The following is a 22,919-nucleotide window of genomic DNA, read 5'->3' on the forward strand; positions in this document are numbered from 1 at the left end:
GTTTCAATAGTATTACCACTATAGTAGTATTGATACATACACATTACAAAATAATATATTTCTGGTCTATATTTTTACTTCCCGGTTTAAATATTCTCGTATATAGTCATACAGATTATTGAAATAAAATTATATCAAACGAATTTTTGAGATTTTTTCTTATAATAATGAATACACTGTTTATAAGTATTTTTTATCTCATTTATAAGAGTGATTCTCTAAGGATTGAATCTTGAATGCCATATTTCACTGGATGCCCATTTCCACCAAATGTGAATATTTTTTCTCTCAAAGTGTATCTTTTCCTTTTCCACCAGAACTTGTATTCTTTAAATGATTTATTGACCACGTTTCTATTGAAACAATTTATACTATTAAAAACTGCAGGCAATAGAGTAAAAATTAATTTAAAAAACTAATGTCAGATTCCATGAACAATCACTTAACATTAAACGAATTAACAGTGAGATAATGGTCCCTTAAACGTGGTTAAGTGGCTCATGATCAGCCCAATAAATTATACCTATTAATCCATTAAGTTAATTAATTTTCTTTTTAACCTGATATTTATAGGTATATAATTTTAAAAATAGTTTTAATAATCTAATATATATTGTATACAATTATAGAATAAAATATATAATTATAAATATAGGTACTTTGTATGGGGCGCTAACGTAAACATTTAGTAAAAATTTTAAGAATCTAATATTATTTCTTTTTTATTTAGGAATATTAAAAAAAAAAAAAAATCGATTTTGTATAAAAATTATAATTTTTTTATTGTTTTTTCCTGTTATTTAAAAAAATATTTTATATTTTAAATTTTGACTTTTTAAAAGTACCAACTAGATTTTCTACCAGAAACCTACCCCAACGTTAAAAATCGAAACATTTTATTTCACCCAAAAGTTAATGACAAACAGAAAAAAGACATTGTAAAATCAATAAATTCATAACTCCACTCAGAATCTAAAATCATTAAGTAATACTATTATAAAATAACTCTTTACTGGTACTAAAGTTGCTAGTTGGCCATTTTAAAAGTAAATAATAATTATTTGTTTAAATACTTACAATAATACTAATTAGTATAATTAAGCAACATCATTTATTTTATATACATAAACAAATATTATATATTGATAAGTATACGTATTCAATAAATTCGCGATTTTGTATCGGTACAGAATTATTTTATTAAAATGGTTTTTAATATTTCATAGTATTTTAAATAAATTCACTGTATTATAGCTTTTAATAGAATGGAAATGGTCTTGAGTATTTTGGTGGAGACGTATAGTTAATATTATCCCACTTTGTGGAAACATGAATGGTGGAAAAGAAGGTATAGCTGTTTTGGAGAAAACGTGTTAAGCACTTATGCCCATATCACTCAGTGAGCGTACTTGTATTTGAAAAATTTGCATTTACGTAGAACGATTGGATAATTTATTATTTTATTTGAAGTATTTTTGTAACATTGATAGTGTGAAAACGATTATATAGGTAGGTGCTCACACGTCATATAGGTTTCTTTTTACGTTTGAGATCTTTGAAAAAGAAAAGAAAATTGTTTTTTCATCCATTGGAGAGTAGGTCAGTATTTCCTGTAAAATATTTTACATATAGTTATATACATTATAGTATAATTATTATACAACATAACGTCATACGTAACGTACATAAATACCTATATATATTATTATTGTATTATTGTTATGGTTGCCGTCTTCCGACACTAACGAACGCGATGCACGCATTGATTAATAATTATTACTTTAATTCGCCTGATGTGTCTATATACTACAGTTGTAATCATTTTGTGCTCAATTTGAATATTTTCGACCAGCCCTTCGTGAAATTCATAATTCCTTACTGCAAGCTAAGTTCAGATAGATATCGAACACTTTTTGGGATGGATTGCTGCCATATGTGACATTCGGGGAAACTCCGGTGTTGCCGTTACGCATTTCACCGCCGCCTGCATCCATAGGCGTCAGCGTACGATATCATGTCACAAGAGACGTATCAAAGGTCTGATTACGGTGTTAAAGATAATTTACAGATATCTTATATACTGTCGTGTGGTCATGCACGTCCCCATACAATCGGCGTGTACCACGTGAGTTTGCAGCAACAACAGCAGCTACCGGTATTAGTTATTGTACTTACTACGTTTAAAGGTTGTAACGAATATTTGCAGGAATTAATTTTCGTAATTGTTTTGAATAGACATTTGAAGTTCAAATTAGATATTTAAACGAAGAAAACAATATTTTTTTGTTTTAATTCAAAAATATCATTCGTGAGAACTTGAACTTTTATGTATATCCTTATATTTTATTATACGCGATAACATTTCCAAAATATTTACATACATTTTATGACTATTTATACCGTATAACCCTAATCGTATTACTAATTGTAAATCAAATTACTACAATAGCAATATAAATATAGTATAAAATATACTTATAATATATTCTTATTATAGTCTTCGCTCAGAATCATCGTTTTTCGTATATAATAAATTAATAACTAATAAGGTATCATTGAATTCAAATTTCATGTATACATTGTAGTGGCTTACTGAATGATATGGTACACTTAAACCCTTAGTACAGTAGGATGGTAGGTATTTTTTCTCTTTATTTTAATATTGTTTACCCCGGAACTCTAAATAATTTATTGCTACACCTCCTGCGCCGACCAATTTCGAATATTATATACATTATAGTTATATATCTATTACTTGAATACACCTATATATATATATATATATTTCATTGGTTATTTTTTTTATGACATTTGTCAATATATAATAATATATTAATATATTCGGTGATCCAGAAGTGAAGGGTAACCGATATCGTATACAATATACATGATTATTAATATAATTAATATATAAATAGAATATAGGTAAAATCACATTTTATATCTAAAATAATAATACAATTTTAAAAACATAATAATATTTATAAATTGGTTTTTGTTATTTGTATAAAACACGATAAATTTTCCTTGTTATTGTAGGCGGAGCTGTATTAATATTGTATAAACATTAAAAGTACAAAGGTGATTTAGTTCTAAGATATAATATAACTAAATAAGCATTTGAGTACTTTATATAATATTATTGTGAACCGCTCAAGTTAAGTTCAAAAGTAAGATAATGTTATTCAATTAAAGTTTTTTGTTTAAAAATATTGAAATCTATTATAAATAAGCGTATTTATTTTTCGTTATTATTATAAAAATTATACGTACATTAAAAAAATTTTTAATTGTAATTTATAACATATATTTATTTTCGGAAGAAGAGGTTAGTCATATTACTTCTTCAGTATACGTAGTTAACTTATTCTTTTGATAACATTTGAATTAATTTATTCGAAGTTGTATAAGTGAAATTTTTTCGATACTTATATCATCATATATACGAGTAATTGGATAGGATCAATTAACTAATGGAAAATCATTGATTCTATCTTTTGATTGTATGTACGGTATTTTGATATAATTTTACTGTCCTTGCAGAACGATAACTCCGTAATAATATATTTATATGTGTATATAAATGTATAATATATTTTGTATATTCACGGCAGTCATCAACTAGATCATAGATGTATGCTTTTATAAATTTGTTCTTCAGATCTTTTAATAAAGAAAATGCGATTTTTCCAAAATAAGATCACGCGATGGAGGTAAATATTTATACAGACGTATCCTATATCATTTAATCAAAACGTTACAAATAATATTTTCATCAATTCAATTTGTAACTTTATCGAGTTTGTTGACATTTAAAACTAATATATATATTGATAGCTTTATGTGTTGGTCTGCGATATGAAAAATAATTTAAAATAATTGAGTCATTAATTAACTATCGTCTATCAATAACCGAATTTAACATACATAGCATCATAATGTAAATATCACCAAAATCTAATTTTTGCATTACAGCTACTACATATATTTATAATAATTACAAATGTATGTTGCTTTGTTGCAATTGGAGATTTTATTCGTTCATACTTGAATTTTTTTGTCATTTTTTAAAATTTATTTACTTATATTGATTTAAATTTATATCGTTGATTCACCTTTCTAAAATTTTGAAATGAGTTTGTAGTATTTAATATTTATAATTTATGTAATATTATTATGTATACATTTAGGACCTATATAAATACCTACTAAATCCCATGATATTTGTATACTACAGTACGTCCTAATTTAGTAGTATTATAAAGAGAAACAACCAAAATAAATATTAATGTGTAATTTCCTATCAAATAAACATAATTATTTATTTGTTTTACAAAAACTATAAACGTCAAATATAAATAACCTTACTTAAAATTGACTGTGTGTATAAAATATAAAAATTTCATAAATAACAATATTAACATAAAAACCTTAATAACACATTTTAAGAATATTATAAGCAATAACATATTTTAAATTAGATCATCCCCAGGGTTTAACAAGTTAATTTTTTTTATAAATAATTCTTAAGTATAATTCACATAAATTGCTTAAATTATTTTAGTATAAATACGATATATATAACTATTTATTAATGTTGTTTTTTTAAAGTATAAAACTCACATTAAAAATAATATTTGACGATTAAATCAATAAAATAACTAAAACATATCAATTGACGGTCGTTGAAACAATTTTAACTATTATTACCTCGCTTAAAAGCTCATCGAACTATATAAACATACAAACAACTAGTGGTTATACACTTTTACCGTATGAATTTAATATATATGTAAAATATCATTCTAGTAAAAGTACTAAGTAATAATTTATATTATCAAGTATACAGTATATATTTATTTATTAACTGAGTATATAAGTTACATTCAGTAGCGTAGCTAGAGATAAATTTAGGGGGGGGGGGCTATTTAAAAACTGTAATACACCACAAAATATCGTAAGGAATTCAACTTTTTCCAATTATTATTTTATTACCTACATGCTATTACCGTGATGAAGACATTACTAATAAAAAATGCCAAGAGAGGCCAAATACCCCCACTCCTCAGCTACGCTAATGGTTATATTATGTCTATAACATATAATAGAGATTAGAATCTAAGACTGAGACAGATTTTGTATGACTTTCTCAAAATATTTAATGTCTATTGTAAAAATGTTTGTATTAAATTCAAATCAACTACCGAAAGGGTAAAACATATAATATGGGAATATGGGATCATTAGAGTACCTCGTAGAACGTAAATAAATAATTTAACTTGCAAAACTAATAACTGATAATCGATTAATTAATTCAGTGTAATATATAATAATATACCTATTTCATATTTGTATACAAATTATAAAATTAAACATTATAAATATATAAAAACAATATATATTAATTATAAAATTGTAACGTTTATACAATATTATTCATATTTTTTTGTTTTTATCAAATACAATTTACTTATACCTACTAACCTACTTTTATAGTAAAATCAACATTTTCAAATTTTTTAATTGTTATTTACTATAATCTAAAATGTTATTAATATTATATATGATTATTTATTTTCAGGGAAACAAACTTTACTCAAGTGACATGACTGTCAATAGACATCTTAAATTTGGGCATCATTTGAAGCATTTATCATTGTATCAATTTGTATTCCTAATTAGCATAGTACGTACATAATATTTTGCTAATATTAAATAGTTTTTTTTTTTTATCATATAATATAAAGTTCCTAGTAATGTAGTAACTAGTGCAACTAATATGCTGTGCTGCTTAAGATGTAGTATTTATTTAGGTACTTATTACATTTATTTAATATTATATAGGCACTTTAACCCATGACATTTAAATTAGGTATTCTATCCGCAGTTGTGCCAAGAAAACAGCACCTATATGATTAATAAAAAAATTACTAAAACATTCTACTTGATCGTGTTTTTTACATCGATTATATCATGAATAATAATAATAATAATATACGAAATTAAACTAAACATTACATTGTGTTCAATATTTCAGTTGACTGCGGTGCACGAGATACTAGCTGAGAGCGAATTATCGGGAATTACGACGTCAAATGAAACTACGACCGGAAACGGAATTGCGTGCGCTGAGCGATGGACCTGCACATCGTGTACAAAAGGGATGACGCCGTCGTGCAGCTGGTCCGTTCTTGAACAGATGTGCGCGAACAGCGTTGCGGTAGCAGCACAAAACCGGCTGGTGGTCACCGACGGACCGTCCTGTCCAAAGTTTTCAGTCATAAAAAGCAACAGCACAAATGTAAAAATTACGGTTATGGTTAACGACGGTGACATTGGTTTCGTCAATCTGTTGGCTAATAGCAGCGTCAAGTGTCAGCTGAACAACAAATTAATCGCGGCCAAGGTGGAAGGCGACCGAATCTCCTGTATGTCGCGACCCGTTAAATCGCAGTACCAATTGAGCTGCTGGAAATTTCAACCGGTCATCAGTCATCTGTTGATCTTGTTCGATGACAAGTTTTTGAGATTTGACGACGAAAACGACCATTACGTGACCTCGTATCCTAGTGATTGCCCGACAATCAATTGCTCACAATGTTATCGGAACAACGGCACGCACAGATTTTACTGTAAGTGGTGTAGTCATGATAACGAAACCGAGAACACACCATGGTTTCATTACTGTGATGTACAGAATAATTTGAATTTCACGAAATTGAATTTCGATAACATGCAAATCAACGAAACGTGTTACGCCAGAAGTCCGGCCGTAGTGAAGACTTCTGTGACGCCGAAAACAATAGTTCAATCGTACCAGCCCAAATCGGAAGGTGCTGCGGACAACAATAACAGTTCTCCGATCGTTCCGACGGTGGACGACGGCCAAACAATCGGCGGTATCGTATCTGGCGGCACCACGTTTATGGTGAAGGGTCGAAGATTTAGTAACTTGCTGAACATGAAGGCTTGCGTTTTGAATAAAACCGCATGTGGCTACTGTAATTTCCGTGACGATACGCTCATAGATTGCCAATCTCCCAAGATCGTCATCAACGATCCGCAGCCGCAATCTGTAATTGAAACTCAACCGTTGGCGTTTTATGCTAAAAACTCTTTCGGAAATGAGATAGAGTTCGAGTCGAAGATCAAATACAACATATACCATGATCCGGTTTTCACGAATTTTGTGGTAAACGGTTGCTGTAACGTCACCGTAAGCGGTCTGTATCTTGACCAAGGTTACGCCGCTAAGGACTTGTCTATTTTACCGGACGCTGATAACTCGTCGTCCCGTTGCCTGGTCACTTGGACGGACAGTACACAAATCACTTGTCAGCTGTCACAGTCATCGTTGTCTCAGTTAGACCAACTTCCAAAACAGATAAATGTTAAGTTAGGTAATTATAATAGCGTCGTGAACATAACGAAACAAAAAACCAGTCATTTCAGAAGTTCGTTGTCTGGGATATTGCCAGGTGTCGTCATCACTATAGGTGCGTATGTTTCTTTTATCGCAGTTTTATGTGTGGCTCTCATATTTTTCAAGTCTTCAAAGGACTATGACTTATTACATTTGCATGGCCGTCAACACCTTGCGGAAATGCGGCCGCTGAACGAAAGTGATGACTACGACAACAATAGCGAATCTAAGAATATTTTGTCGGTATGCGACAAACATTAGTTTCGTATTTTGTTATAAAAATGAAATTTAATTTATAAACTTTTTTTTATATAGTATTATATAATATTCCATATATATGAATTTTAAAACATCAAGTTCTTTGATAAAACTATAGATACTTAAATCTGTAATAAATGTTTAAATTGTGTAATAAAATATATGTGCGATTGCATATATAATGTAATACGAATATAATACTAGTAGAAACTGCAATAATTGAAAAAGTCTAGCATTTGCGTGTTCGCTAAATTTTTTTGGAATTGCTTCGTGCTATGAAGAATATGAATATCGTATGCTCGATATTATTTTTAAAACTTTTCCATTTTTTTTTTATAATTTTATTGAACTTTGAATTGAAATATGATGAAAGAAATTTTAATGATATAAATGTAGTATTATACATTTTTATAATTGTCAATTGTTTGTGAATAAAATTATTTTATTGAATACTTATGTACCTTTTTTTAAATGTTGTTATGTATGGAGAAAAAGCTATTCTTCAAAGAATTTATTAAGTATAACTATCATTTAACAAATAATTAAAATTATTATTTTGTTTTGCTTATATTATGATAATTCTTTTTTATATTTTACAATGAAAGGATTAAATCGTTTTTATAAATAAAAAACGACTTTGTGTGTATCGTAAAAATATTAAATTATTTTTTAAAATATAAAATTGATGTCTCTAAATTCTTATTTATACCAAACTAAAATCGAAATCGAAGTTGATTATTATAGCTTAGCCGCTTAGGACAGCGGTTCCCGAAGTGTACGTCGCGCTGCCTTAGAATTCTATATGATCTAAAAATAAATCCGTCGAAGGCGACAACGGGAAAGATTATTACGTCGTAATGTAATAAATTTGTAATGTTCAATTTTTTTTTTTTTTTTGGAAGCTGGCTTTGTAATATAAGGTGGTATCTACGCATATCATTATTTAATTAGATACTATAATTTGTTACTTCTTTCTTTTTAACTACCATATATTGTTTTACTATATTTTTGTCATAGCTATTACTTGTTTTACTTAATAATTGTTGAGCTATTATAGTTACATACTAAAAGCTAATTAATAAAAAAAAAAAAAAAAAAAAAAAAAAAAAAAATGTTCAATTTTTTAAATTTTTATTTATTTTATCTATTTCTTATAATAGACGATAGTCATGACTATGACTCCGGGAAGGGTGCCCCGAGAAAACCTTAGTGTTAAAAGGGCGCAACGAGTTGTAAAAATTTGGGAACCGCTGGCTTAGGTTCTAATTATTATAATAATAACCCCCCAAGCTACTATATATAGTTAGAGATTTTGTATTCTTTGAAAAGTATATAAAAAAAACATTGTACTTAAATTATTATAGAAAATGATAATATGAATAATACATTTATTATTAAATTTATAAATTAAAAATTTTTGGAGTATATTTTAAAATTATTTTCATGAATAGATTTAAGTGACTATAGTTTATCAAGAAAAATAATTAAGTTATGAATGATTTAGAAAACTTTGAGAATCTAATAACCGGAGAGGTAGAGAAAATAAATAAATAAATGGTATTATCATCATTTACGATCATTGCCATTTAGTCATTACTTATATTTTATAAACATAATATGTACAATAGGTACATATTATATAAACATATACATTTTTTATCTTATTAAGTTATAAACATAACGTGTACAATACTACAATATGCTGACTAGATATTAAGCCCCCGGCTTTTCCCACATTTATTATTGTAAGGCTACTGCCAAATTGTTATATGTAAGAGAACGCTAGTTCTCTGCGATAACCATCACGCTTACCTGAACGTCCTGAACTCTGAGATAGCTCCAAATTTTGGTAAACTGTGTTCGTCAGTAATAATAAACTTTTATGTAATTATAATTATTAAACCAATCTACACTTATTTGTAATATTAAAATCCTAAATACCTTCATGCTCTAGAGCTACGGTTAAAATATATTCACAAGAAACTCATTTCTTCTTTGAATATTATATATTTAACAGGTCATCCCCATTCCATAATCACGTTATAATCGTGAATCTATGAATTCATAGATATATAATATGCCATAACATGGAGATTATATATGACGTATTGACGTTTTATCCGATGCTGCGGTGATTATGCGAACATTTAACACAGTTGTCACATTGGCGCAACTAAAAATATTAGGGGGGCTGTAGGCCCACAAATAAATACCTAATTTAATTTCCTTACTTTCATGCTTTCCAAAAAACTAGGTCTGAATTATTTTCATATCAATAGTAACAACTGTACAAATACGGATAATTTTTTTGGTATATTAAAAATACTAAATAAGTTTTTTTGTCCATTTTTAATCACCAAAATAAAACTAAAATATTGGACGGTGATCACCGCAATGCCACTGGTCGATGCCACTTGTTCGCATAATATTTACACGATAAAAATATTTTAATTAAATAATACCTATATTGCAAAATAAACTTTAATATTTAATATTTATACAATTTACTTTTGAATATTTCTATTATAATAATTTTCTACGTCATATTGCATAGGATGTATCTCGCATTCTCACTATTTTATACTTAAATTATTATTTAATCTTAAATAATCAAAAAAATTTGGAGGGGTAAAATATATTTTGAGAAGGTTAAGCCTCCCTAAGTCCCCCCTAGTTGCGCTAATGAGTTGCCATGAATTTTGTTTGTTGTTGAACGTTGTCATATTAAAATTGGTGTGTGTCAGAAATTATTAATACAATAATAACATATAATATATATATTATACATATATATATATATGTATATAATATTTGAAATAGCTTAAAGAGTTATTAGTCCATACCTACCAACTCAGATAGCTGCTTATTAAATTTATTTTATTTTATTTTCAAAATAATTAGATTCTTTGAGCCATTTATAGAAGTTTATTGATATTTTTAATTTTTTTCTATAAACATCGCTGGATCAAAAAGCTTGTAGATTTAATTTAAGATACCTCATAATTTTTTCTATGTCTATTTAAAGATATTAAAGATACATTTCAACGATGTTTTTTTTTCAAGCATTAAAATTTTAAATTTTATATATCGTTTTATAATAAAATATATATAAAATGTTCAATCTATTATATTGAAGGATTGAAAATGTTATACAATGTTTCTCATATGTAGTTCATATTTTCACCAAAAAATTTATAAAATATATTAGGTATATCTAATAGTTTTTTTTGTAGGTAAAAATTTAAATTAACTCTTGGATGCAATTATATTTTATTATGATGATATTGTATCGATATTTAAACGAAGAATAGGTAACAACATCAGTTATTTTGTTGTAATTAAAAAATATTATTCGGAGATACTTGAAACTTTTACCGCGCGTATATTATTATATTTTATACATAATTCCTAAATATTATGTTTTCGATAAAAATTAATTCAACCTACTAATAAAAAATAAATTACATTAATATAAATATAAATGTATGATATAAGATATACTGCCATACTGCAGGGTAATATAAGCTGATAGACCGTCTTCGTTAGAATAATTTTTTGAATGCAATGGTTTATCATTGAATTAAAATTTAACATGTCGTATATTACAGTGGCTTACAGTAACTTACTGTAATGCAGATGCCTAATTTTTTCCCAAAAAATAAATAAAAAGAAAAATAATCATAAAATTAATGTACTTACCCTTTCATTATTACAAATTACACAAGTATTTATTAATAAGATAATAATATTATTTTCTATATAATTTTGTATCTTAATTAATATCTATTATAAATGTTTTATACTTTTATCGTATTAATATATGACTCATGCACCGTGACATATTATTAGGTGGTATCAGTAATATTATAATATCAGTAACCAGTGTAAGATAACAACACTCGATTTGCTATTGATATTTTTTACAATAAAATATCAGTTTTTATTTTGAGTAACAATGCAACTGATATAATATTTATTTTATATAAATTAAAACAATTAAGTTATATTTTATTTATAATAAATGTATAACCAACAATTGAAAACTTGACATTTTCAATGTGGGTAATAAATATCTTGCTGTAATTAGCGGTGCTTACTAACCTGAAATGCAATATTTTGTACCTAGATGGTTATAGGTTATCGATTTTTTTGATTACCTACAATATTATTGGGCTGATAATATTTTTTGTATAATATAAATCTAGCGCAATAATATAATTATAAGTATTGGCCAAACATTTATGTACAAAATAGATAATAAAACTATACCCTAATTCACAAGATGATGCTCTTGACCAGATAGAAAATGATATGATTTATTTAATTTTATTATTATAGAGAGTCCATTTACCATGATCGGTCTCATTTTCATTAAGTGGATATGCATACAATATTATAATATACAAGACACAAGTATAATATATATATATATAAATAAAATATAAAAAATCAAATTTTGTTGTTATTTATGTATACTGTATAGGTACATAGAACGTTGACCATTATTAGTTAATAAACTGTAGTCTGTAAATAATACATTTATGTCGTCTAAACCAGAAAGATATTTTTATTCAGTTTATTTTATTATTTTATAACAATATATAATATTATATAACTATTAACTACCTCATTTTCTTGATATAATTCTATAACCATCGACTATTAACACAATCTGACTACGCCCATTAAATAATAAGCATAAAATATGATAAACATATAATAGCCTTTAAGAACGTGAGTTATTTCAGATGATGATTGAGTTTATTGAATATCGGCTGCAGTAGGTACAACACGTTTCGAACGCTTGAAGAACAAGCAACACAATCAAATGTAATTGTTTATTTTAATTTTAAGCACACACTTTTGAAAATAAAATCTAAGTGATAAGATACATATACATAAATCTATTACGTTTAAAATATTTTTCCACTGTCAATTCACAAGACACGATCTGCAAGTAAGTAAATATATATACTAATTATTTTCATGTAATAGTAACATTGTAACAATATAATTTATAATTAAATTGAAACAATTTTAGAAATATCTTAAGTAGGTATTAAAAATGGACAACGGATGTTCTCAATATATTGTGCACATTTAATTAAAGATTCAAGGAGGTATTAAATTGAATAAGAACCATTATTTAAAAATTTAAATAAATTACATCCTACAAAATAATGTTTTTCAAGTTTTACGTACATTTAACCATAATTTAATTTACAGAAATATTTTTACTGAAAATTACTACATTTTAGCATAAAATTCGATATTTTGTAAAATAAATGCCGCATGTCCAGTAGACACGTAATTTTCGCAAGAACCCGCACTTTGTGTGGATCCGCCTTTATGCTCATCATTGTCATAAAATGCAATTGATATTGATATAATATAATAATTGTTTGTAATTCAGTACCCGTTCAAGGCTGTTCATTAATGAGCTAATCTTTGAAAATATGCCTTAAATACGATTATATTTAAATACAAACATATATTAAGCCGGTGATAGCTTTTTTTCAATTCACGACGTTAAACGGTTTTTTAGAACTGACTCTCCGATCAATATCATTGTTGGCTTTAGATATTATACATTTAAAATTTTTGATTGTTTTTAGAAGACCACTTATACTATAGAAATTTGTATTATAATTTAATGATGAAAAAATTACAAATTGTTGTCTCAGCTTATTTACATAATGATTCATGAATACTAAAAATATAATTACATACCATTTAAATGAGCTACTGTTATTTAGAAATAAGCTATACTTTCTATAGCCTGTCAATATATACGATGACGGTATGCCAGATAAATTGAAGTTTTAAAATTTCAAACATTAAAAAAAATATATTTCACGTTAAATAAGATATTAATATCTATAAATAAATGTAGTAACCGTTTAGTAGACTGAATTTAATACGTAGAAAATTAAACACTGAATACAGAATAACAAAGCAGTGACTCCTTTTAATGATTTTTATTCTCAATTTTACTCAAAAACGACTGCATTCTCAACACAAAATAATAATATATATATCATATTGTAACAATATGACATATTTTATGCACAAATACAAAAGAGTTTCATTCAATCGAACGTTTTCCTTAACAATAACTTAAATTCAAAAGTGAAAAATAAAGATTCCTATTCCTATTCAGTTAAAATATAGCAACATAATATTCCTTCATTTTTAATTAAAATGTCTAATAAAATAAAAAAAAATTTAATTTAAATCAAAAATATTCCTCGATGATAATATACTGACTAATAATATAATTATTTTATTTCAGGAAAACTTACAAATATAGGTACCATGTTTGTGGGTAAACGTTCAAAAAAACGGTTCTGGAATAATTTATTTACTAATCGACTATGGCTGGCTATAGTGATCGTACGTATATCTATATATTATTGAGTAAAGTAACGAACGTAAAATTTAAAAAAAACGAACTTCTTTTCACTTTTAGCCCTTTAAAGTGTACAATATATTATATATATGTGATTTCAAACATGATTTTTTTTTATTTGTTATCAATCAACACATTATAATGTAATGCACGAAAACGTAATAATAGTTAAAATTTAAAAATATGTTAATCTATCTAAATTAAATTAAATTAAAATAATTGTATATAATTACTAACACATCTATACTAATTAAAAATTAACTACCCAATTATCAGAATTAGTCAAACACAAATTACAGATAATAAAACAAGCGGTTCATAAATTAATAACTGAATAACATACATATATAAATACAAACCAATAAATGTCAACTAATACTTTAATAAACAATTTGATAAACATTATACTTGGAGAAAAAAACTATGTAAAGTTTAAATAAATATTTAATCACAGCCATAATACAAATCCAAAACCTTTAATTTATATATATGTGTCACCAAATAATACGAGTTATAAGCTTTGAAACTAGAATTAATGTTTTAGATGGTTTAGCACTCAGCAAGCGTCATTTGATTTTTAATTTTATTAATCGCACAATCAAATCTGTAACCGATAACAAATAAAAAAATAAAAATCGAATAGACATTGTATAATAGCGAATTTTTTTTTAAAAACCGAAAACGTTAAAAGTCTGATTAACAAAATAACATAAATTATTTCGTTGATAACGAAAACCGAAAAATCAAAAACGTTTTCGATTCCCGAACTCGTGTCACCTCGTGATTTACTGTTTAATATATAATATATAAATATAGATGATGTCGATGACGGCTGGCAGTTACACGATGGCAGCGGTCGAATCGCCGTCGACGGCCGCGCCCGAGCAAACCACCGTCATCACGGCCAGGCCTAACGTCACGGTGGATTGCGTAGCGCACAACACGTGTGCCGATTGCGCGGCCGCCGCGCCGGCGTGCAGCTGGTCGCTGGTGCGACAGTCGTGCAACACCACCGCGGCGACGGAAAAACAACTGATCGAAGACCCGGACGACGACGGCCACCACCACCCGCCGACACAGCCGGTGCGCGACGCCGGGTCGTGTCCGCGGTTCAAGGTCAACTACCAGAAACAGACCACCCTGGACACGACCAACCGGACGGTGAACGTGAAGGTGTCCAACGACCCGACCGGCACGTTCCGGGCGCTGCTCGAACGGGGCAAGGTGTTGTGTCATTTGAACGAGATGGAGTACCCCGGCCGGGTGGAGAGTGGCGGGCGGCAGATCACGTGCGAGTCCGATTACTCCGAGTCGGTCAACTCGTCGCTGTCGTCGTCGATGGTTTACTTCGCGGTCTCCGTCAACGGCGTCGCGCTGGCGTTCGACGACAAGCGCGAACACTACTTGGAATTCACGGTGCCTCAGAAAGCGTGCGTCACCGACAACCAGCTGGGGCCCAGCGACGAGTGCAAGGTGTGCCTCTGGGACGACGACGTGTACCGGTACTACTGCCAGTGGTGTCCAAAGAGCAACCCGTGCACCGGGTCGTACCAGCAGTGCGACGTCCGCCGGCTGGTCGATCCCGGTCGCGTGACACCCGTGAAAGACGTGCTGGTCCGGTGTCCCGAGGTGCGTATCGAGTCCATCCAACCGCTGTACGGGTCGTGGGCAGGCGGCACGACCATACGGATCGCCATCGGCAACCACCGGACGCTGTCCGAGAACAAGGTGACCGTGATCAAGGTGGCCGACAGCCGGTGCCTGCTGCCCACCGTGTCCATGGACGGCAAGACGGTTACGTGCACCATACCGCCGACCAACTCGAGCACGTTGAACCAGGGCCCGGTGGAGGTGACGTACAGGTCGGAGGTGAACAAGTTGCTGCCGTCGTTCACGCTCAGGTCCAACCAGAGTTTCTACTTCGTCGAGCCGGTCATAACGAACGTGTGGCCGTCGTGCGGTCCCGTCACCGGCGGCACCCGGGTGACGATCCGCGGCCGGTTCTTGGACGCCGGCAACACCGTTCGGGTGTACATGCGGGACAACATCACGTGCGCGGTGCAGGCGCACAGCCAGAACGAGGTGACCTGCCTGACGGGCGCCAGCGACGGCCCGACGTCCAGCGCGATCCGCATCGAGTTCGACCACTACCTGAGCAAGTACGTGTACGACCCGCCGTTCGTGTACACGTCCACGCCCACCATGGACGTCGGCCAGTCGTTCCGGGGCATATCGTCGGGAGGCACGCAGCTGTCGGTGCACGGCCAGAACTTGGCGTGCATCCGCAATGCGCTGGTGCACGTGTTGTACAACGGCATACAGTACACGGGCGGGTGCGACGTGAAGAACAACACGTACATGGAGTGCACGGCCCCGACCATTAACCGGCCGGCGCCGCATCAGGTGACCGCGCTGCAGTTCGGGTTCCAGGCCGACTACAACAACACCATCGTCAAGATGTTGCTGCCCACCGGCACGCCCGACTACACGCTGTATCCGGATCCGGTGTTCACCGACTTCGAGACCAACGGACGCACCGTTACCGTTTACGGTATCAACATCGACCAGGGTTACGACCACGACGCCGACCTGTCGGTGCTGTTCCACAGGACCGGCGTGCCGTGCAACGTTACGTCCGTGCAACCGGACCGCATCGTGTGCCGGCCGCCCAAACGGCTGTCGTTCAACGACCACGGCGGTCGTTCGGACGAGGGTCAGGCGGACGACTACGGCGAAGACGACGACGACGACGAGTTACCGGCGGCCCTGGTCAACGACGAAATCATCGTCACCGTCGGCAACCTGGTGTACGAGGTCAAGAGGAAGCCGCAGACGAGCCGGCGCAGCTTCCCGGTCCGGATCAATACCATCATCTTCGGCGGCATCGCGTTGGTGTCGCTGATCATCACCATCGTGGCGGCCATTGTGTACTGCATGAAGATCGCAATGACTATTTCCAACCAGCAGACGGAAATGCGGTCGCTGTGCGAGCACCTCAACAGCACCGAAATCGGAATCAGGACCGGAACTGAAACCGGTAGCACCTGCAGAGACGACGTAGAGTCTGCCACAGCACCGGCCTGCAATGAACGATCATAGGACAACGTTAAATATTATTTATTAATATATCATCATCGTGCACGGCAGTCGTCTAGAATGCACGATAAGATGACTGAGATGAGTCCCTTATTCCCGTGACTCGTGTATATATATAAATATAGGTAATAAGCTTATCGTATACAAGGTGATTCTCTATAATCGAACAATACTCTTTATTTCAAAACATTTTTACGTTTTTGAAAATATTTTTCTAATATAATATTTACATTCGAAATAAAAGAAATGTTTATAGTTTTTTAAATAATTATTCATAAGTATGATTAAAGAATCACCTGGTATAAGATTAATATAGGAGTAGTAAATCTTCGCATGATCTACGACAGTCATTCATAACAAATTATAAAATATTTATAGCAATAATCATTTGTCTCTGTAATTTTTCATATATTATTATAATATATAAATATCATAATTATGTGAGTAGGCGTTTAGAACAATATAATTGTTACCTACGTAAACTGTATAACTTGCAAGGATCGCCGCCGTATAGACATAATGTGTAATGATATATATATATAGTATAATAATATATTCTACATAATAATATTATTACTATGATAGATTCTCTACGCGTGTAAAAAGTAAAATAATATTTTTAGTGACATAATAATGTAATGCAATACCTAATATTTTGGGTTAACTGCGGAGTTTATATAATTATGTAGTGATTAATCTATAGAGCGTTGTACATATAGATATTATAATTATATTTTAATTTTAATTTTGAATAATTGTTGTTGTTGATATATAAATTAAACAATGTTGGTATGACGCCCGTATTTTAATAAAATAAGTCAATTAATATAATTGACAATTGTATAACTTTTTACGGGCCATGAACTAAGATATAAACATAAATATGTATAAATAAAGTATAAATTAATTAATACGCGAAGACTTAATATTCTTGATAAATCGTGATATAATACAATTTATCAATGATGGTGAGTAATCATGTCGAGCAATAAAATTAACGTTAATAAAATGTCAATGTATATACTCGTAATAATAATCCACGACAAACGAACGTGTGAGATAAACACAAATACATAATATTATTATGAGAATATATAAAAGGCATCAGTTCAGTTTTAAAATAGGGCTGCCAAATTTTTAAGCTAGACAAATTTTTCTACCACTAGACCACAGTAAAAACAGTGAAATAAATCACTGTTTTAAAAGATAGGGTGGCGTTCCTTAATACATTCAAGCCTATTGTAAAAGTCTCACAGCCAGCCTAAAATCTTAAAAAGACTTAAAACTAGGTTTTTTTTTTAAAAAAAACGTCAACTATCATCGTCTATCACTATAAGGTGACCGTGGGCTATATGAGAAATAAAAAGTGACTTTTTTATGTTTTTATATGCGTAGATACGTAATCGTTTAGGCAACACATCTTATTATGGATGGTGGTTTTGATATTCAAAACCCAAATAATGCAAAGACGAATGTAGTTTTTCAAAAATACAGTTTTTTGAAGCCTTAAGTAGTAAATTTTTAGAAGATAAAAATATTTATTGTTTTATAAGATTAAGTGACGGTCTTTTGAACATTCTAGCATATTTATAGTAATCTATAACAAACACCCCACACTCTTAAAAAGACGTAAAATTCGTTTTTTATTTGAAAAAACCATCAACAGCTGGCCGTGGCCATTATAATAAAAAAATTGACTTTTGACCTTTTTAATTCGTTTATATTGATTCGGAAAAACACCTAATCGTGAATGTTAAGTTTCGAAATTCAAAACTTACAACTTCAGTTGTAGGATGTTGATAAATAAAATTAATTTATATATTATATATGTATTAGGTACCTATAAATAATATTTATCATATACTTTTACTATTATTTAGTGTCTATAGTGTCTACAAAATTAATTTTTGATTTTGCTATTTGACAACATATTATACTCTACATTTTTGACATCTTCGCTTCAATATGCCATAAATTTTGAATTGTGTAATAATATATATATTAACCAACAAGTATACATTTTTTTCGTCGTCGAATTCACTTTATAAATATGTATTAACGCAACACAATATAATCAAATAATTAACGATAATAGATGGGATCTATGATGCCCATCATTTGTGTGCATTTACCTACTTTTTTTGCTACACGGATCAGTACTGGGAGAAAATTTATCTCGATACAGTTGCGTGTCGTAGAGACGTTGCAGATCCGCTAGACACACTTGCGACATATCGGTGTACAACGAAGGGCGAAGGCGACGCGGTGGCTAACGTTACCGCCTTACCGGCGTGACAGACTACAAGACTATAAGAGGGTTCATTTTTTTGGTCGACTGGAATTTAAAAGAGCCCCTAACCAATGAGACAAATAGCAAATTGCTATGGGCCTTTTTACAGTTTTATATTTTTTAAGATACCTGTAATTTATCTTACTGGCGTATGTAATTTGCGCCAAAAACAACATGAAGAAAAAAATATTTATGTAATTTGCGCCACTTTTTAAGGTTGTAGTTTGCACCACATACTAAAACTAAATAAAAGGACATAATATAATCTGCACCATTTTGTACCTTCAAAAATTGTAATTTGCGTTATTATTCGCCTTATTCAAATTGTAATTTGCGCCACTTTTAAAAATAACTGAACAATTTTTTTTACAAAATAACATACCTATTATTGTATTTTTAATCATTTATTAATCAAGTTCATTTTAATAGTTTAACATTTCTAGAAAATAATTAAAAGCAATTAAAAAAAAGTATTAAATAAGTATAATTCCAATATATAAAATTCAGCTATATTATAGTTATAAATAAATGCATACGTATAAGAATACTTAAATTCCAACAATTGAAGTTTTAAGTGTGGCGCAGATGGAAGATTACATATTCTATTTCGTTTTATGTCATGGCGTAATATACTGAAATTAATTTTTAGATGTGGCACAAAATACATGTTATATTTTTATATTTTGACGCAAAATACCATCTCTCTCACTGTTATGGTGAAAATTTGTTTGCATCGTTATATTTTATTGTCATTAATCGTAACTAATATTATATTAACGCATTAAAACATCCGTTCCGATGCCGAGTACCGCGCCGGAGTAAACTTCCGCTCCTATGCAGAACACGTTGTCAGCGCAGTCACCGTGGCCGACGACGGCTGGCCTAGGATTTGGTTTTTGGTCCACCCAACACCAAACCGTCGGAAAAAGCGTGAGGTGTCTGAGATGGCTTGTGAACTGGAAATCAACGTGCCGATCTCTACGATCTCATCACGAGATGAATACGTTACGTACGAAACAAAAATCGTGGCGAGATATATGATGTACGACATTACAAGACTCGCACTACCGACACCAGCAACGGATAGGTACTCTTAATCGCAAATCGTTGTGGTATAATTGAAAAATCTGTCTATGCGACTATTACTCTTAATATTACAAACAGCTTAATAATATTCTTATTTTTAATTTTAATGAGCTAAAACATAGTTTTTTTTTCATTTTAGATTCTGAATGAAGTGAGGAGTGTATTGATTTTACAATGATGTATGTTTCTTAGATTCTGAACGAAGTGATGAATGTATTGATTTTACAATGATGTGTGTTTTTTTTAATTTTTGTGTCTGTCATCACGTTTTGGAGTAGAAATAGTGTTTTTGACTTCAGCCTCTCTTTGAAAAGGAAATTGGATCTAGTTGGTACTTTGGGGGGGGAGGTAAAAGTAAAAAAGTATTTACTGTATTTATTTATTCTGTATATTGTATATGGTTATTACAATATTCAAAATGTATTGCATTGAAGCGAAAATGTAAAAAAAAGTAGAGTAGGTATATTGTCAAGTAAAAAAATACATTTTGTAAACACTAAATTTCACTATGTTTTTAGAAGCGGAATTTGTACCCTTATTCTAGATTCCTTAATTCTTATAAGAAAAAAGTGGGTCTTAAATCTTTATAGCTTTCAATTTATAATGAAGTTTATTATTTTATTATATATTTAATCCCTCTTTTTAGATTATGTTTAAAATCATTGTAAATAGTAAATACTTATAAAATATTATTAATAGATAATATATAAATTATTATGTCTTTCCAAAATGTTGCCCGGCGTATAATATAGGCAAAAAAGGTACATGCGGAGTTCCATTCTGTCAACAATAATTAATTAATACATTTTAGCTTGTTGCAATTTTGTTCACTGGGAGAATATGTCTTGAACTTAACCAAAACATATTTTATCCACTATAGTCACACAAATCACCTTTTATCAACACCACTACACAAATCATATGTACGTAGTAACCATCTTTTATCGGTGAGCGGAGTATAGGTATGGTATTACACGTATCCGATATTGTGTACATAGTCAAAAACAAGAGATTTATTTGAATACAATAGAAAATCAATACAGTCGGGTCTCGATAATCCGAACACAGGCTAATCCGAAAGACGCGGTAATCCGAACGGGCTTGAGAATTATCTTATCGCTATATGTAATATGTACGTATGTATGTATTTATAAATAATATTTTCCGGTAATAACATTTTTCGATTATGTTTGTAATCGCACGTGTATGAACGATGAAAGCTGCGAAGAACTAATGTTGTTTAGACGTTTTCGGGACAAGGCATACCAATCCATAATAGAAACCAGTGTACAAAAAAAAAAAAAAAATCAATATCTTAAATAGTAAGGTTCATAATTATACTCATAATTATATTAATATTTTTATATATTCATTGTCTTTTGAAATAACGAGTTTTTACAGATAAAAATAAAATTTCATAATTTAAATTACAATAAATTTGATGTTTTTTTTTTAAGCCATAGGTAATCCGAACAAATCGCTAATCCGAACGACCCCTTTCCCCAATCTCCTTCGGATTATCGAGACCCGACTGTAATATGACAAAGGGTAAGTAGGTACATGAAAAATAATAAATTTACAACAAAATGTACAAAGAATCATCACATTAATGCTATGTTTATTATTATTTTTTTTTTAGATACAATTTTAAAAAACTATTAAGGTATCATTTGAAGCCAAGATATAATTCATTGCTTATTTAGAGTATTTAAATTAATTCGTATTTAAGTTAAATAGGTACATTCAACTATTCAGGTATACATGTTTTTAAGATATTTTAATAAGCCAGGTAGCTTGCTTTGCTGTATAGTAGATGTTGAGTATTATACGATGTCATCACGTTGGTTACTGTAATGCAGTGATGGCCAAACTATGGCCCACAGGCCAACTCCGGCCCGCGAAAGAACTATAATATTTTACATTTATGTAAAAAAAAAAAATTTTCATTTACGTAAAAAAAGGCTCGCGGTAAAAAGTTTTTTGTTATGGCCCGAGGTAAAAAAAGTTTGGCCAGCACTGCTGTAATGGATAAATCATTACCTATATAATATGATGAAAAATGATTCTAAACAGAAATCTTTTAAGCATATTATACTTCTTAAGTAAAAAATATAAAAATGTACAAATAAATTATTTACATACAAAAAAAAAAAAAAAAAATACTTAATATAAATACCTATTTAATAGTATTTTCTCAATACCTATTAGGTAGTTAATCACCATTCACCACCACGTTTTAGCTTTGACACCATTTTGTAATTTTGTCATGATAAAGCAACACATAAACCTCTTGCCAACTACCTTTTGTATAAATTCATGGTGATGCCGTAAAAATATTGTACCAATCAGTTTAAACT

At 30.7% G+C, this 22,919-nt stretch overlaps 1 protein-coding gene and 1 long non-coding RNA gene across 2 annotated transcripts; both read left to right on the forward strand.

Moving 5' to 3' along the window:
* Nucleotides 1-1,999: 1,999 nt before the first annotated feature.
* Nucleotides 2,000-17,941, forward strand: LOC132928795 (uncharacterized). The gene is made up of 6 exons (XM_060993687.1): nucleotides 2,000-2,155; nucleotides 5,582-5,686; nucleotides 6,038-7,683; nucleotides 12,604-12,638; nucleotides 13,974-14,074; nucleotides 14,907-17,941. The coding sequence occupies exons 1-6, from the start codon at nucleotides 2,015-2,017 to the stop codon at nucleotides 17,187-17,189; spliced, it is 4,311 nt and encodes a 1,436-aa protein (XP_060849670.1). The 5' UTR covers nucleotides 2,000-2,014; the 3' UTR covers nucleotides 17,190-17,941.
* A 3,678-nt stretch (nucleotides 17,942-21,619) lies between these two features.
* On the forward strand, nucleotides 21,620-22,722 carry LOC132928893 (uncharacterized). Its single transcript, XR_009662067.1, has 2 exons — nucleotides 21,620-22,110; nucleotides 22,202-22,722. It is a non-coding gene; the product is annotated as an uncharacterized LOC132928893 (long non-coding RNA).
* The last annotated feature ends 197 nt before the right edge of the window (nucleotides 22,723-22,919 follow it).

This window comes from Rhopalosiphum padi, chromosome 4, assembly GCF_020882245.1.
Source record: "Rhopalosiphum padi isolate XX-2018 chromosome 4, ASM2088224v1, whole genome shotgun sequence".
Taxonomy (NCBI): Eukaryota; Metazoa; Arthropoda; class Insecta; order Hemiptera; family Aphididae; genus Rhopalosiphum; species Rhopalosiphum padi.